The sequence below is a fragment of the Cuculus canorus genome, chromosome 21, assembly GCF_017976375.1.
Source record: "Cuculus canorus isolate bCucCan1 chromosome 21, bCucCan1.pri, whole genome shotgun sequence".
NCBI lineage: Eukaryota > Metazoa > Chordata > Aves > Cuculiformes > Cuculidae > Cuculus > Cuculus canorus.
The window spans coordinates 3,073,728-3,090,865 of record NC_071421.1 but is presented as its reverse complement, the minus strand read 5'-3'; the positions used below and the strand labels follow the sequence as shown (position 1 = coordinate 3,090,865).

Genomic DNA, 17,138 nt, shown 5'->3' with positions numbered 1-17,138 from the left:
CAGAACCCAGGCTGAGGCAACACCACTCGCATCTTGAGATGCTGTAGTTGACTAGAATGCAACGGGAACAGGGAGAGAGCAGACTTATCCACTGCTAGTCATCTTAACTTGGTCTGATTTATGGGTTCAGACCCCCCCGAGACCTCTTTATGGAATCATTTGTCACATACACACACACGCTACACCATCAAGCTCAAACAGATGGATCACACAAATAGAACGTACAATGTTATTCCTGCAAAATAATTTAAGCATCACTTTCCTCGCCGACTTTTCTGTGCCGGCCTTACACCTCTTTTTTACTTACATGCTTCATTTCAGCAAAATCAAGGATGCAAACTTCTTAGAAGTACTTAGTTTCCATGGAAACCTAAGCTGACCGCAACATTATTGTTCTCGAGAGGGAACTGACTTTACTATATGTTCATTCACTGAATTAATGGACTCCTGGTTCTTTTATTAGCAGCTCCCTAACAATGGAAAGAGAGAAATGTTATAAAAAAAGACTCTCAGACAACTGTCCACCCTTTTGTCCGGGGCTTATTGGAATGACGCAAGGCTATCCAAGAAAGGATTATAAAAATCAACTCAAAACTGCCCCTGTTTGTGGCAGCTAAACGCACCTTTATTTCATAAAGACACGACCTATAAAACAAGCAAATTAAGGCGCTTTCTGAAATAGTTATGTAAGGTGGGGATCCATCCTGAAACCAGACGTTAGTGATAGGAATGGTGCTGCTGCACAGGGGTTGGTGAAGCGTCCTGAACCTCGGGTTTAGTCACCGCAGGGCGCTGCCCTCCAGTTCTCAAGAGGAGAACATTTTCTAGGTGGTACATTTTCTAGGACCACGCTCTCCTTTTTTAAGCACAAAAAAAGCAGGCGATACTTTACAAATAATTCCATCTGGTTAATAACATGAATTCTCAATAAGCACAAAGAGTGAAACCCAATAAAACCAATTTAGAGAAAGATGAAGAAACCTCATCAAAATGTGGATTTTTAAATCCTTACCAAGAGTTTTGGAATGCTTTTTATTAGAGGTGGATAATAAATAGATTAATAATCTACATGAAATGCCGAAATGCAAACGTGTTTTGTGCAAAGTGCTGTAAATCCAGGCATTTTAAACCCTGAAGTTCAAATCTTGCAGCCGCTCTCTGCTGTACAATATTCCGGCAGGCTCTGCTCAGCCCCAGGGTGTATGGCCCGGCCAGTAATTGCTCCACAAAAGACAGTTAACAGTTCCCTTGCTCTTCCCTAACTACCTTCCTGACTGCTTATTGAAGTCTGATTTCTGACTCCTCTGGGTCATCATTCATCAGTCCTACAGGTCCCACCGGGAGAGACCGGCCAGACCTTTCCATATCCCTCGTTGCCAGAGGCCATTTCTGACGGCCCATGATATAGAAAATGTCTTCACAGCGATCCAGTGGGACAAACTATGGTTATAATACCCAAATAATCATTTGGCAAATTATCATAATTATCAATCAATCATCTTGTGCGAACAATGTGGTTCTGAAGTATCAGATGGTTCCTCTGACCTGTAGCGTTTTGTGTATCATAATAAACCTGGGGAGATTTATGGCTCCATCCCGCTTCTGTCTGCGGGAACCAAACATTGGTTGGTTTTTACTTTTGTTTCGGGAATAAAAGCTTTCCACGCTGAGATTCCTTGTTTACTCTCGATGCTTCCTAAGAGGCCAAGATTCCCGCTCTCACCCTTTCTAACAGTAACTGGATTTTTTTAAAGATCAATGTGATTTAGGAGTAGAGAATAAATTGTGCTGAATGTATTCGTTTATAGCGTCATCAGCACTGCTTCTACTCTTTCACAACACACGAGGTCAGCCAAAGTAGGGGGAAAAATGGGGTTTGCCTCCAGTTGTCGTTGCTGTTGTGTTTTGTACAATACCAGATTGTATCCGACTCTTTCGAAGCCGATAGCATCTCCCGCTCCCGGTGCAACACATTCTTGTTAATGGATAAATTCAAGCTCTCGAGAAAGTCAAAGAATAAATTTAAAGCCTTTTGCCAAATGCCTATCCTATTGGATTTTGATAAGACGGCCATTGAGCTTTAATAATGTCTTCTATCCTTTTTCAGCTGGCCCTTAACATGTCTCTTTATTTGTCCCTAAAGCCTCTTCAGCGATGCCTTTTTATTACAAGTCTCTCAGCTTGCTCTCAGGGGAGACAGGGTCGACAAGAGTGATAGATAGATAACTCTATAGATTATCTCCCACAGATGTTTTCTCTCCAGTAGCCCCTCAGGCCATTCCCTCTAAGTAAACAGAAACTAAATAGAGAGTCTACTGAAGGGAGAAGTCCCCGAGGTCTCTTGTCACCGCAGCCAGAAAAACAGCCCCTCCGGAGGAGGCTGTGAGCTGGGTACACGGAGCCTCCTTCACCGGGATCCTCACGCCATCAGCCAAAGTGACTTTTAGAGGAGAGAGAAACACGCCGAGCATTGCTCTTTAGGTAAGGAGGTGTCTTGTAACAGGCACCGGCCGCGCTTCCTGCCGGAGGAAGGCTCCATCTTTCATCTCATTAAATCAAAATGACAATGAAGATAATGGTAACGAGCCATTTTTTAAAGGCAGTGGAGAAGGTTGGAAAAATCAGAGCAATAGAACACATGAGCTGCTCCCTAAGCAAAATAAACAGAGTGCAGGAAGATGGTTTGGAAAGAAAGACATTTGGGAATAGGGGACAACATACCCACAGAGATAACTTACACATTTGGGACCATCTCTGAATGTCAGAATTCATTCTGCTAAAAAAGCCCATCTTCTATTTTAGCATTATTTCACAACATATTATTTATAATTAAACAACCGGGCTGAGAAGGTGATGTATATTTGGGCAACTTAAACTATCTGCAAGCAAATGAGATGAAAGGAAAACTTGGTTGGAGTACACCGCGTTTTAGTCTACAGTACAGCACATTTCCAGATACCGAAAAATGACCTCGGATCCAGTCTTTATTCTCATGAGACGGTCTCTACCGAACCCATCAGCTTTTGGGTGTTGGTAGTCCCAACAGAAACAACCACAATGCAAACTGAAAAATACCGATGCGGTGGGGAAACACTGCGGATTTTGCTCCAAGCCAAACCAGGCCAGCTTGATTATACGGTACCGTAGCGCCTGCTGCGCCGCATCTTCAGACCACGCACTGCCTCTCAGTTCATGAAAAGTTTGGGAAGAGAGCATCTCTCCCTGGGAGGCTAACAGCAGAAATACTGCTGGGGACAGTTTTTAACCAAAGATTGCTTCCTGCGCATCATCCATCCCTCTCACTGCTACTCCACTTCCCTTCCCTGCTCTATTTTTCACTGGTTTTACAGGTTTTCTCTGCATTCTAGAGCTATTTTTCTCTTCCTGTTGCTGCCCAGTTCGGAGCCTGTGACAGAGAAGGCATCAGACACTGAAAGAGATGGTCCCTCTGTTGGGTTCCGACTTCCTTCCCTCCCCGTTGACATCAGCCCACCCACTACAGGTACATTTGTCTGCAGTCACCTTCTCGCCACCAACTTATCTCCGAAGAACCAGGAATAAATTGAAGTCAAAATCTCAACCATTGCGTCTTTAGGGGTGCGACACCTGAATGATTTAGAGAGGCTGGAAAAGGAAATCTTCCCCCGCGAGGGTTTTGTACCACTGGAAACAAAATGCTCGAGGGCTACTCGCAAACAATTTTTAAGATACTACAAAAACGGACCAGAATAGTTTTTCATTCTTTATTTTTCATTTTCTCCCGGCTGAAAGGCTGTCTAGCAGTAGTCTTTTCACAAGCCATAAAGTTTAGACTTGAACTCTTTACCTTACTGCTTTGACCTTTCTTACCCCAGCTGTAAAACCCTACTGCCCATCCTTCAATAAATTTATCACCTCATAAACTCCCGCGAGTGCTTCTCTACAATGCATTTAGAAGACCGAAGTGGAAGGCCAGTGCTTCCCCCCTTGTCAAATATCATAATTGTCCAGTTTTATATCTGCCGTACAGGAAAATATTTAGGATGTAGCGTTTTTCAAAGACCTGTAGTTTAGGCAACATCCTCCTTTGAAATGAATGATGTTTAAACACCAAACCACCGCTGAACACACAGAGCTGCCAGTCTAACGTCACCCCTTTCGTACAAAACCCGCTCTCTTTAGGGTAACGCGGATTCGGCAAGGTGGGGACAGAGAATTTATTTATGATATTGTAATTAAAGACTGAGAAAGAAATAGCGGAGCAGTCCTGAGCTACGGAGAATTGACTCCATCCCTATGATAAGTGCGTTGCGATAATACGAACCTGCCACCTCGTCACTACGCCTGCTGGGACAAAAGGATCCCACAGAGGCAGAGACAAACACCAACTGAGTTATGGAGATGAGCAAGGTAAAAAGTTCAGCGGTGTTGCGATAGGTCCCCCGCAAGGTCATGGCGTGGTCAAAGGAGGGTTCGTGCCGGTAGCCCGGCTTTCTAAAATCAAAGCTTATTTTTCACCACGTGGTAGGAATGGAACGACCCATAGCGGACATGCGTCTAAATATCTTTTCCCAAACCAACTCTGGAGCCCGACAAGGATTATATTTCACTTTGTTTGGCAGGGTGAAACAAGTGTTTCCTTTTAGCTTTTAGAGTTAAGGAACAGGATTGAAGCTAAAAGAACGAATGAAAATGGCAGTTGTTGCAAGTTCCAATGTTAAATATTTTCCACAAAGCCATATTTCACGAAGAGGGCTGTGAATACCCGTTAAAAGGCAATCGCATATGAAAAGAATTAACAGCAAGCTCGTTATTTCGGCAAGGACGCACCAGCTCTGGACATCCAGAAAGGCTCTAATCAAGTACGACTCGTGACACTTTACTTTAGCGAAGCTGTTAACCAAAAGATAGCCATGGAAAGAATGCCATTGCGGCGCTACCGAGAATAACCCCAACCCAAAGAGCAACCGCGCTACCGAAATATGCAGCGCTGAGGCAGCCGCACAGCTACTACGAGAGATTTATACAGCTGGGCTGTATTTGGAACACATTTCTCTCTGGTCAGTATTATAGTTTAAGCATCTCAATGTGATGAAAAGCACCAGTAATACATCATGCGAGTTAAATTTTATCCTTTTATATCTCTATTCCCTTTCCCTTGGACTCCACGTGAGCCACATTTACACAGTAAAGAGACCTCTAAAAATTTAGCAGTTTTAACAAAGGACCAACGTTTTCTTTTACTGGAAAAGAGGTAAATGAGGTTTTTCGATTTGGACTGGTAGCTGTTTATGTTGTAGCTGAATCAAGGAATACTTCAAGCTATTATTTTCTTTTTCATAAATATTGGAATCACAAAAAGACAGAAAAACACGCCAACAGAGCCACAATAACTTAATCCAAAAAAGCAACAGCAAATATCGGAAAACTTTTACGACGCTATTGCAATACGCACCTCCGGTCAGACGAAAGAAGAGAAAAAAGTGTCTAGGTGTATTTCAAAGCCAGACAGTAAAACAACTTGGATAAGATTGATCCGTGTCCTACCTTTTTGATATTGCCCTCTTGGGAGGTCACCTCAGGATCAGTCAGAATTTGCTATAAAAAAAAAAACAAAATAAGAAAACAAAAAATTAGCTGAATTGCAACTAAGAACGTTATAAAACAATAAAGACGACAACGATGATGATTACATTTAAAAGCCAAAACTCTCAACTGCCACAAAGCGACACAGACGGATTGGAAGTTGGACAGAAGGCTGATATTGGACTACTATTACATTCTGCCCCGCACTTTAAGGTTTTCTGTAGCGTCTATAAAGAACTTGAGATTTGGCTGATGAGAACACGCGTTTCCTTTTCAAATGGCAGGTGATGTAGAGCACTAGCACTAAGAGCATGGGGACCGGTGGGCTTCCTTCTGGAGCAGGTGACCACAGCCCATGGTCTGGCCGCGGCTGGCCCTGCTGCAGGCCAACTCTAAGAAATGGTGGTGGGGTCAGGCCAACGATGGCCACACTCCTGGCATCGTCCTGTGGGCTGGAGGCACCTTTCATCTCACAAACACAAACGCTCTTGCCTCCTGCAGCCAACGGTCAGCACAGCACTAGCTGTATCCCAACAGGAGGGACTGACCGCGGGATGCTTCGGTGCCCCGATGCTTCCAGCAGCTGTGCAGGAAGCCCTTTAATTCCTCCTCCAACAGAGGTGTGGTGATCCAAGTCATTAAAACGCACTGTGTTCTACCTCAGATTAGATCTAGGTCAGCAGGCATTCAGAGAGGTCAAGTACCTAAACTTCATATCGCACGGGATAGCCCCATCAGGATAAACAGACTCTACAAGAACTTGGTCGCGCAGCCGGACTCCAAGTGTTTAAATGGCTTCGCTGACCTCCGAGGTTAAACACAGGTTCGAGTGCTAGGGTGGGGTCAAGGTACTCAACTCTTCCAGATCCCTTTTGGCTACCAAAGGAGAGTGGAAAAAACTCCAACAAGCAGAGACCAAAACACAAGGAAACCCAAGACAGAATGAGAAGGGTCGTACGTTAAGTAAGGTTTCTTCGCAAAAATAAAAGAAAGGGCCCAGGAGGCTCTGTTGCGTTTCAGCAGCTGAGGACTTGGCACAAAGTCCTTGGACCCCTTCACCCAGGTGACATCGACCAATTGACACATTTCAAAACGTTGGCAAAGATCTGCCAAGCTCAGCTGTAATAACAACGCGTCACGTTTTAAACAGCCAGAACCCTAAACCATTCTGTACTTTACAACAGCTCTAATAGATACTGAAACTGCGGTTTAGAAAGTAGCTGAGAGCAAACAGCACCAAGAGGTGAATACCAGAGCAATAAAACCTGTGTGTTCCTTCCGTGCGTGCGCACACACACACGCTGAAATCTCACCCTGAATTACTGAAAGGTAAATACCTACTGCGCACAGCCAGATGCACGCGTCGCCGAGCTGCCGACGGCACCCACAGCTCCCACCGCGTTCCCCGGGAAGCAGCCACCACCCTCAAAAGCCTTCGGAGAAAGGAGCCATCAAACTTTCAGAGCCGTAACGTAAATCCGCCTATGCGAAAATGACTTAAAAGTCTTCACGCAACACCGCTGCCTCCAAATGAAGACGCTTAACTGTAATCATTACATGCAAAACATCTCTAAATACAATTGGTTAAGTATGTGCGTTCGGAGTGCGTAATCCGCCTATTCGACAACGGCCATAAACGTCGAGGGGGGGAAAAAAAAATCAAAATGAAGTGCAAATTGGGCTGTGGTGTAGTCCTGTATAAACAGGCTTAAGAGTCAGGAATTCCTGAGTCTGAATCTAAATGCCAACACAAGCTTCCTTTTGTTGGTTTGGATAGACCCACGCTCAAGGGGCAAGTTCTCTTTCTCAAATCCTATTTATTTTTTTTTCCCTTCAATTCATAGCGGATCCCAAATTTCAAAATTCGTGGAGAACAGAATTTCCGTTAGAATTATTTCATACATATCCAAGAATGGTGCTTCTACAGAACAGCACCTGTGGCTGCGTTTCTACCTGTTCGTTCAGAATACTTCAAAACAGCTGAGTATCGACACGGTGAAATACTTTTTGTTTCTTTTACAGAATTCCCAGGGAAAAAAATCCTGATTTCACAAAGAATTTTAGTTCTCATAGAATCATAGAAGGGTTTGAGTTGGAAGGGACCATGAAATGGTCCAGTCCAACCTCCCTGCCCTGAGCAAGGACATCTTCAACTGGATCAGGTTGCTCAGAGCCCCACCCAGCCTGACCTTAATTTTGACGGAACCATCTCCACACTCCAACTATCAGCACATTTACATATTGGTAAAGGTATTTTAGCAGTAATGGGAGATCAGGAACTCTTTTTATATCGCATTTTCCATCCTTCCTTTACACTGGACTTCAAAAAAAGAAAGATGATTACGGGAAATCTAACGGAGCCTCCAGAAACCCTCCCTGGCTTTGGAGGAAACATCACAATTCTTCTGTGTTCCCTGCTTGGAATGGAAAGGGTCTGACAACGCCTTTTGGGGCTGATGGAAATTCAGAGCAAAGAGGCTGGGGTAGAGCGAGGACTGCCCGGTGCGATCGCTCGCAGCAGCCAAAGGAGAACTGGATGGCGACAGCACCGCAATGGAAATGGTGCCTCCTAATTAAAGGAGAAAAAGGGAAAGTAAGTACCAGATGCGAAGTTTATTAGTAAGAATAACAAAAGATACTTTGAAAATATACTCGTTGGGTAATTTTAGCTCAGGCTGGACCTCATCTCATGCGAGTGCCGTAAGACTAAATATAGCGCTGACACGGGCAGCGGGCTGCGCTTTCGCAGTTAACACAGATGTTCTTAAATGTACTCAAAATTTACACCAGATGCTTTTTCTATCAACCGAGATGTTGATTTTAGCCAAAAGAAAGACAACATGTCAGCAGCAGCCAGGTCGGGGAAACTGGTGTCGGGAGCTCTGCTTGGAGGTGTATCTCTGCTGGTGAGGAATTCCTCTGCTTTTTATTTCCTGGATCCAGGGAACTGGTGGCAGCAGAATCCCAACTTCATTACGTGAGTTAGGGACGTGCTATAATTTTTGCACGGCCTCCTGACTGTATACTAAACATGTCAAGGAACACCATGTGATTCTTCTTGAAAAACAGTTTACAAGCTGGCATCCTCCAGCTGCAGTTAACCCTAATTTGATTACATTACCGAGACAGATCACAATGAGCTTATGTAAATAGTAACGTTATCCATTCATCCCGCGAGCTCAGATAAACTGTCATTTCCAAAAAACCCCAAACCCTAAAACTTCAATAGGCATCGCTTGATGCACTCGGCAAACTCCAGCGGCGAAGATGATGACAGACAGGAACCCGCCCCGCTGCATCACTTTGAACCTTCTATTTCCACATCTGCTCCGAGCTGGAAACAGAAGGGAATGCCCAATAATACTATATCCTGGGCTGCATATCTAAAGAAGCGTGGCCAGCAGGGCGAGGGAGGGGATTCTGCCCTTCAACCCTACTCTGCTGGCAGCAGACCTCGAAGGACTGGGGGTTCATGGGACAGAAGAACCCTACGAGCACGGTGTTAGAGAACACACACATGAAATACCCATAAACCTGACCGCGGAGTGCCAGGCTTGCCTTGCGTTTCTTTACTGTCATCTGGTTTTCCGTTGGGAAGCTGTCCCATCCCTGCTCAACCGTGTAAAGAATCAGCCTATTCACCTTCTGCAGACTCCTCTGCAGCTCAGGGCGAGGAGGATGAGCAAGAGCAGCTTTGGAAAGCTGTGACCAGCGTGGCTCGCCCCGGTGATGCCTGCGAGAGTGCTGCGAAACTGCATTCAGGAGCTGGAACGGTCCTTGAACTCGCAGAGCGAGCAGCCCGACAATGGGGGAGTCACGGAGGTGATGCTCTTTCTTTCACAGGAAAGCCGGCGGGAGAGGGAACCCACAGAAAACCATTTCAGCACTTCATTTCTACCATCAGTCATAAGTTTAAAATACTGGGATTTTATAGCACTTTCTGGCCAACGATTTACCAAAATTTTACATTTTCTATAGTAAGTAAATTTGTGAAGCCCTATTAACTGGAGGAAACTTTCAATATCCTGCCTTGGGAATTTGAAACAAGTGTGCCTGGAATGAAAAGGGAAGGGAGGAAAGCTCTTGTCTGAGAGGAAGAATTTCCTTTCCTGGCTGGTGAGTGAAGGAGGATGAACAGCACGGCTCTGACTGGCAAGAAACAAGCCAAGGGCTGAAAAGAGTATAAAGAATAAACCAAGCATTCAGCGCTAAGGGCAACCCCGGCACAATTGGGAACAGTGTAGAGCAGCCAAGCTGTGGTTTGTGGACCGGTAACAGTCTGCAGAGCCGTGGTCTGACCTCCACAGACCATTTTAGAACCATTTATTTTTCAGTCGAAAGTCTGAACAAAAAGGTGGTGCAGTGCTGCGTGAAAGACGTTCAAACTCAGGAGGGATCTGTGGCCCAAAATCCTGGGAGTCTGCCCCCGGGAACACCTCCACGCTTGCTCGTGCCTGATGGCCTCTATGGCTTCATAGAGGAATTCTGTCTGTTTGCCGACTTTCAGGAGAAGAAAATGCCATTTGCAGAGGTGAATCACTACAGGTTGTGTCAAAGGGTGCTCAAAAGGAGCATCCCGAGTCATCTCCGAGTGAGCAACTGCAGCTCTGATCGTACAAAACAAGCTTCTGCGCCTCCAGAACGGTGCAGGGAGACGTCAGGAGGGGTTAATTAATGTAACAAAGAATGAATGTCAAACATTAAGAGTATGTTTAAGAACAAAGACTGCAAGAAAGAAAATAAACCCGTGATTTACATACAGGGTATCGCAACCGCGGTACCGCTTTTGAAAGGCATAAATCCTCCAGGACGTTGTGATCAAGTTCACTGCAAACCAGGAAGTTAAACACAAGCTAATGGAGAGCGTTTGTAACAACTTCAATGAGCTGAGGACTTGAGACTTTCAGCCAAGACAAATAAGAGAGGGGACTGATTAGTAAATGTCACCGTTCCTCTTGCCAAGCACTTGGGGCCTGGTGATAGGAGAGTATTAAATATAATCTCGCAGTCTTCAGGGGCTCTTTGGTTTTATATTGCGTTCTTATCGGGTTCTTAAAGTCCAGTGTTAATGAGCACGAGAAAAACTCTTGGTAGTTTTGGCAGTTTTGCTAAAAGAGAACGTCTTTCATTCACACACGTGTTTCTTGGGTCTGAGCTACAGATGCCTTACCCTTTCCTACGGCACCACATCTGACCTCCCCCTATTCATTTTCTCCATCTCAGGCATCCAACATCAACTTTAGCAACCATCTATTGACTAGCACTCTTCAAAGAAAACAGGTTTTAACGAGTACAGAGAACGAGATCTTTAAGGACCCTGCAGCGGAGATGAAACATTCCCATAGCAAGTGCACACCCATCGCATCCCCCTGTTGCAACACACGGATTCTTGACAGAAGAATAAAGCCCAGCTGATAACCTAAGTCTGTACATCTTTTCTACAGTATTTTGCTCACTTAAGCACAGAATCACAGAATGGTTTGGGTTGGAAGGGACCTCAAAGCCCTTCCAGTTCCACCCCGTGCCATGGGCAGGGACACCTCCCACTGGCTCAGGGGCTCCGAGCCCCATCCAACCTGGCCTGGAACCCCTCCAGGGATGGGGCAGCCACCACTGCTCTGGGCAACCTGGGCCAGGGCCTCCCCACCCGCACAGCAAAACATTTCTTTCCTGATATCTCATTTCAATCTCCCCTCTTTTAGCTTAAAACCATTCCCTCCTCGCCCTGTCCCTGCACTCCCTGATCCAGAGCTCCTGCCCAGCTTTCCTGTGTCCCCTTTAAGGACCTCAAGGCTGCTCTTGGGTCTCCCAGAGAAAAGAAATACTGAACAGTACACACGAAGAAAAAAAACAGTTTAAATTATTTTCTTTTTAGAACACCATTACAAATACGATTTTGGACACCCCTTTTCCTGAAGGGATATTCCGTTTTGAGAAGATGAAAGGGACACTTCTCTGCCTGCCCAGCGCTGAGCAGTGCGTACAGTCTGAGGATTAAACCAGAATCGCACCCATTGAATTGTATCAGTATTTACTGAGTTTGGCCATGTGCAGCCCCAGGAACGCGCCTAGCAGGCTTTTATGGTAAATAAAGCCCGAGCTCCTCCGACACAATGTGCTCCTGAACTGCAAACCGGTTACATCTTCACTCTAACCACAGAGAAAATGGTCGTGGAATGGAAGCTCGGGGTGATCAACTCTAAATTCCGCCTGCCACGGAACTACACAACGCAATCACTTAATGTATCCTGAGCTATTTATCATCCGAGCAAAAAACCATCTCCAAGAGCGAAGTGTCATGTTGTGGTTAACAGATAAAGGTCTGCTGTTTGCAGCAATGTAAATGGATTGGATGGTTAGCTTTAGCCATATAGGATCCATCTATCTTTTGTTCTCGACCCTTTTTAGTTATAAAAATGACCTTGATATTGACAGAAGAATATAAATGAACTTCCCCCGTGCTTCATATATTGATAACCTGTTTGTTAAGATGATCAGCAATAATCATAAGTAAATAAAGAGAGATGATACATCATCTTGTAATGGTGATGCTGACACGCGCTTGATCTGACGGATGGGGACCTCTGGGCCTCGGCTGAGGAGCTCAGACTTCATATGAAATTGCAGCTTCTCCATCCAGGACACACACTGATGTATAAATCCACGTAAAGCAATACACTCAAATCTCAGTATCTAATCATACCTGTTGTGACAAGGCTTACCCTGGAAAATACCACCAAAGGGAAGAAGCCTGTCGCAACGGATTCAATACAGCACCCACTCCCTGGGACAATTCAATACTCAAACAACAGGCATCGATGTCTCCCTTTGGGTGAGTTCATGCACCGATCGACTGCTTTGCCTCATTCTTGGTATCAGTGGGGTGGCATTCATTTCCAATTCCCTTGGCAAGGGTTTCAGAAACTCCCTGCAGCGGCAGAGGTCAAGCACCTCTACGGCAGCATCAACACTCCTTCTGTTTTCTTGCAAAAACCCCTTCATCACAGACAAACCCTTGCCCTTGACCCTGATGGCCATCAGCGCTGGAGGGAACGGGGAAGTCTCAGCACTTCAGCCTCTCCACACGTACAGCTGCCAAAGAGAAGGACCAGCACGAGATGTACCAAGGTAAAAGGTTTTCTTCTCCAGGTCTCAAGACTGGAAGACAGAGCAGACGAGCTGCCTTCGGCTTCTCCCATCAGCCACGCCGAAGGACACAGCCCCCACCTTATTGAAATGTAATAACGAGACAGTTCAGAATTTGAGAAAGAACAGAGACAAATGACCTCATTGCATTCTCTTCCTCACAGCATAAAAACACCCTGATAAGAATTACGAATGGTTTTGCCACATGTAGAGAATACATTTTTTCATAGGCGCGCTTGCCTGTCCTGGTTCAAAAGCCAAGTCTTTTCTCTGCCCAAGTGACACACAACTTTGCTGAGCTCACCGGAAGCATTCTAGCTCCCCACGTGCAAGCGTGTCAACTCACAAACAGAAAAGCCAACTCACAAACAGAAAAGCCAACTCGCCATTGCATACCGAATTTACCTAAACTCCAGCTCAATAAACTGCAGCTCTATCTAGAGCTTATCCTCAGCTCCATCAAAGTAATGGCCTTCAGTGTCCCCACAGTAGTGCACCACGGCTAAATAGCTAAGCTGTGACATGTAGATTTTTGATCATTAATCATACTTGAAGGATAATAAAGCCAATATGCAACGTTCCCACCGATTTCAAAAGTCTAAAGTGGGAAACGCACTGTCTCGTTTAGCAGCTTAGCTCTGCTGCTCACACTGTGAAAGGAACGCATGAAAACAGCAGCCTTCCTAATGGCTGGTCCCGTCCAGGGGGAGGGTGGGCTGTCTGGGAATGTATCCCTGCCTGGCACGCAGACAGAAAGGATGGGATATGTCAACTTGATACCCATCAGCAGGATAACCTAACTGTCACTTTAACATGACGAGGTCAGAGTCAGGCAGCGCGATGCAGTAAGAAAAATGGCCCATTAACGCCCGAGAAGAACTGGAAGGGAAACATCAGGCTGATTACGAGATGCTCGAGTTCTGTTTTAGGGGAAGATGTGGATGTTCAGGGCTCTTTTCCAGAGACAATCTTCCCTGAAAGAAAAGTTAGAGGACGGTGACCAGCGTGACCTTTGGGGGTCCCTGCCACAGGGAGCCAGAAGAAGATCTCCTCGCTTAAGTCATTTAATTTAGCAAAAGAAGTCCTTGATAAACTGAAGATACAAAGAGCCTCCTAAAAATGAGGGGAGTTTTCTGTACCAGTGTGTTTCTTTGGTGGTGTGACCTGCGCTAACCGTGAGGAACAACGTCTCCATTTCTATGTGCCACTTGTCCTCATGACGGGCTGCCGCTCAAATCCGAAACGAGTAACGTATTCTGGGATGACCGGTTAACTCGGAGAGGAATTACTGGTACTAATGCTCTGTACAGGAAAGAGGACAGAGGGACAGAGAAGGGCACTTCATCTTCCTTTTTCTTGGAAGTGATATCAAGCAAACAATACCCTCTACAACAAAAACCTAACGTGGAATTATTCTGTGCAGTAACTTCAGACATCGGCACAATCGGTTTCTTATTTAAAAGCCCACAGTGCTGTTTTCTCTGCATTGATAGGGGGTGCCAGGTGAGTTCCCTTTAAAGAGCTGTAGAAACAATCTCAGACAGAACTGGATAATATTATGCTTGGAATGATAATATTGTGCTTGGAAAAGGTCAATATTTTACTTAATCAGCCAGACAGAGAGTGGGTGGCAATTGCAATGCATTTGCTTGAGACAGGAATTCAGGGAGTCCAAACGGAAATAAGATTCTGGTTTTCTCTTGGGCTGCTGATGTCTTCCACAGGTAGGAATGCATGTTTGGGGCATTCAAGGCATTATGCGATACGACTGGGTATAGCACCAGTGCTGCTGCTGGCAACTCCACCTCTTCCCCGGGCGGCTCGTTCCAGTGTTTGACCACCTTTCGGTAAATCACTTTTTCCTGATTGCCAACCTAAACCTCCCCTGGTGCAACTTGAGGCCGTTTCCTCTCATCTTATCACTTGTTACTTGGGAGAAGAGACTGGCACCCACCTCGCTGGTGGAATACAGATCATGACTGGGACCCAGCTGTCCCCATGCAGGCACGGGAGCAAACGAGGTCTGCTCGTTCTTCAAGAGCGCCAGAAGCACCTGCCCTCTCCACCAGGACCGCTTTGGGCCTCCCAGACAGAAATGGGCTTTTATTCCTCAAGAGAGAGGCAAAGCCCTAACTTAGACAGAGCACTGATTAAAAAAGGCGATGAATAACCAGAGAAATGAGCTTATAAACACAGTGAGCACTTCATTTCTTGAGGTCAGAGAACCTGACCATTATCTGCCTGCGAGCATTCTCTTGATGAGGCACCTCAGCAATAAGACCTCAAAGCCAACCACTTCAAACGGAGACGTGACAAAAGGCTTCCACCCACTTTGACCACAAGCGATGGTCCTGGCTGTCAGAGTGGTTGCTCAGAACGTTCCGAAACCTCTGCAGAAGGCTGTCCTGCAGCAAGCCAAAACAGCTAAGAGATTTTCAAAGGATCTCAGATGTTATCGTCAGCAATTCCAGTTGTTCCATGTCAGAATTAAAACGATTTGACATTTGGAGCTCCTTTCAGAACAGTACCAGGAAAAAAAAAAATGGATATCTGTTTCATCACGAGTTCTGAGAAGCGCACACAGCCCTTACTGTCGCTAAACACCCCAAGCGAAGATCTGAAGAAAACCTTGGGAGATCCAGCTCCGAGTACAGATTACAAGGAGCTTTTTAATCTCGTGCCAAAAGGAACACTGAGGTTAAAAGATGGCTCCATACGCGACCTTGCCAAATAGCATTTCTGTTTATGTCTTAAAAACTACCACCGATAGATCATAGACAGAGAAACGTCCGTAATGTATCCAGATGCTGGAAACGAAACGGAGTGAAGCCATAGGCAAGGGTCTAATGAAGTAAAGCATTTTTTTAACTGCCAGCCCAAAGTAAATAATCCCTCATTTGAGGAGAGTTAACAGATGCTATCGTACTCGCCAAATAATCTGAATGTACCATCGAGGAAAACTGTTGCTTTGTGCGAATAACAGAACAGCAGTTTAACATTCTCATAAACTTGGTTGTTGTCTTTCTCAACACCTCAAACTTCCTGAGACCGAGAAAGGGTAAAGCAAGCACCGCAGACGCAACACAACTCCCCAGTGCTTGTCAGTCCACTCTGCTGGGTCGCCAGGGCCCGTTCGGACTTAACGAAGGGAAGGATGAATTCATTCGCCAAAGGCTGGGGTGGTTTCTCCCCATTTGCCGATGGCACCTGTACAGACCAAGCTGGGAATGGACCAAACCCTGGCAAGCCGACGGCCACGGCTGCTCTTCTTCCCAGCACAAACAGACAGACAGCTCTAAAACCAACATTGAGGCTTTTACACTGAAAAAAATATTATCATCTTCAACTGGATGTTTATGTATTTCTTGCCGAAGGCTATTTTACTGCTTTGAGTATTTGCCATTGTGTTATGTGCTGGCACTTAGTTCCAGAAGGGACTGTGAGGCCTCGGATGAGTTTGTGGTGTCTCTGATTTCTCAAAAGACACTTCTCCACTGAAGCCAACAAATACAGCCACTCTGTTACATTATTCGCATAACGTGCGGGGTGTTCTGCAGGCATCCTACATGGAAACAACTCCGGTGAGAAGGAATATTCCTCCTTATCTGGAAAATAAGTACAAGACAACATTTCGATCTCTCTTTAGCTCTCAGCCTTCTGTCTCTACAACCAGTTGTGCTGTTTTGCACCTTTGAAGACGCACAACAAAATGACCACACAATAAAATAAAACCGAAGAAGGAAGAATGCAGCTGTGCTTTTGGTTTTCCCTTGTGCACGTATGAAGGCAGACGATATTCTGTAGAGGGACATTTGGCCCTGAGAACTGCTGTCCTAAGCCATTTAAAAAGAACACACAAAGCAGCATTTGCAATATTATCACATGAGCCCCACCATTAGATCTCAAGTTATACGCGTTTATTTCTCACCGATTTTCCCCAATCTGGTTCAATTATGAATTTGACTGGGTTTTTTTTCCCCAGAATATAAAATCCTTTTCCTTGCACCATATAATTGCATTCCTTGGCAGAACTGGTATTCATCATTGCCTCGCTGTCCCCTAGCCTAAAAGATAAAACATCCGCCGGGTAATAAATGTCAAACTATGATTATTGATGCTTTCAATTAAATTGATTATCTATTTGAGGTGCATAGCATGGTGATTTATTGCTGTCTCTTTACGTCGCACTTGGCCCAATGGCTTCTCCCTGGAAGGTGAGCGTTTTGATTGTTTCAATAGATTTTCTATTAAATCTGATTTTTCAGAAGTGGCTCTCAACCATCCCAATGCTTCGCTAACCGAACTGGCACCTGATCGAGCCTGAAATACGCTACCTGTTTTCTGGAGCACGGGGAGATTAGGAGGCAATATGTGAAAATAGGAAAGGAAAACTTTTGTTTAAGTGCAAATAGAAGGACAGAATCCAT

General features: G+C 45.3%; 1 protein-coding gene across 3 annotated transcripts in view; it reads right to left on the bottom strand.

Moving 5' to 3' along the window:
* The window catches only part of PRDM16 (PR/SET domain 16), a 313,098-nt gene that overhangs the window by 144,982 nt on the left and 150,978 nt on the right, over window positions 1-17,138 (bottom strand). For all 3 annotated transcript variants that reach the window (XM_009561558.2, XM_054085576.1, XM_054085577.1), the window contains exon 3: window positions 5,527-5,577. In XM_009561558.2, coding sequence (XP_009559853.2) covers window positions 5,527-5,577 — 51 coding nt within the window. The remainder of the gene's footprint in view (window positions 1-5,526; window positions 5,578-17,138) is intronic.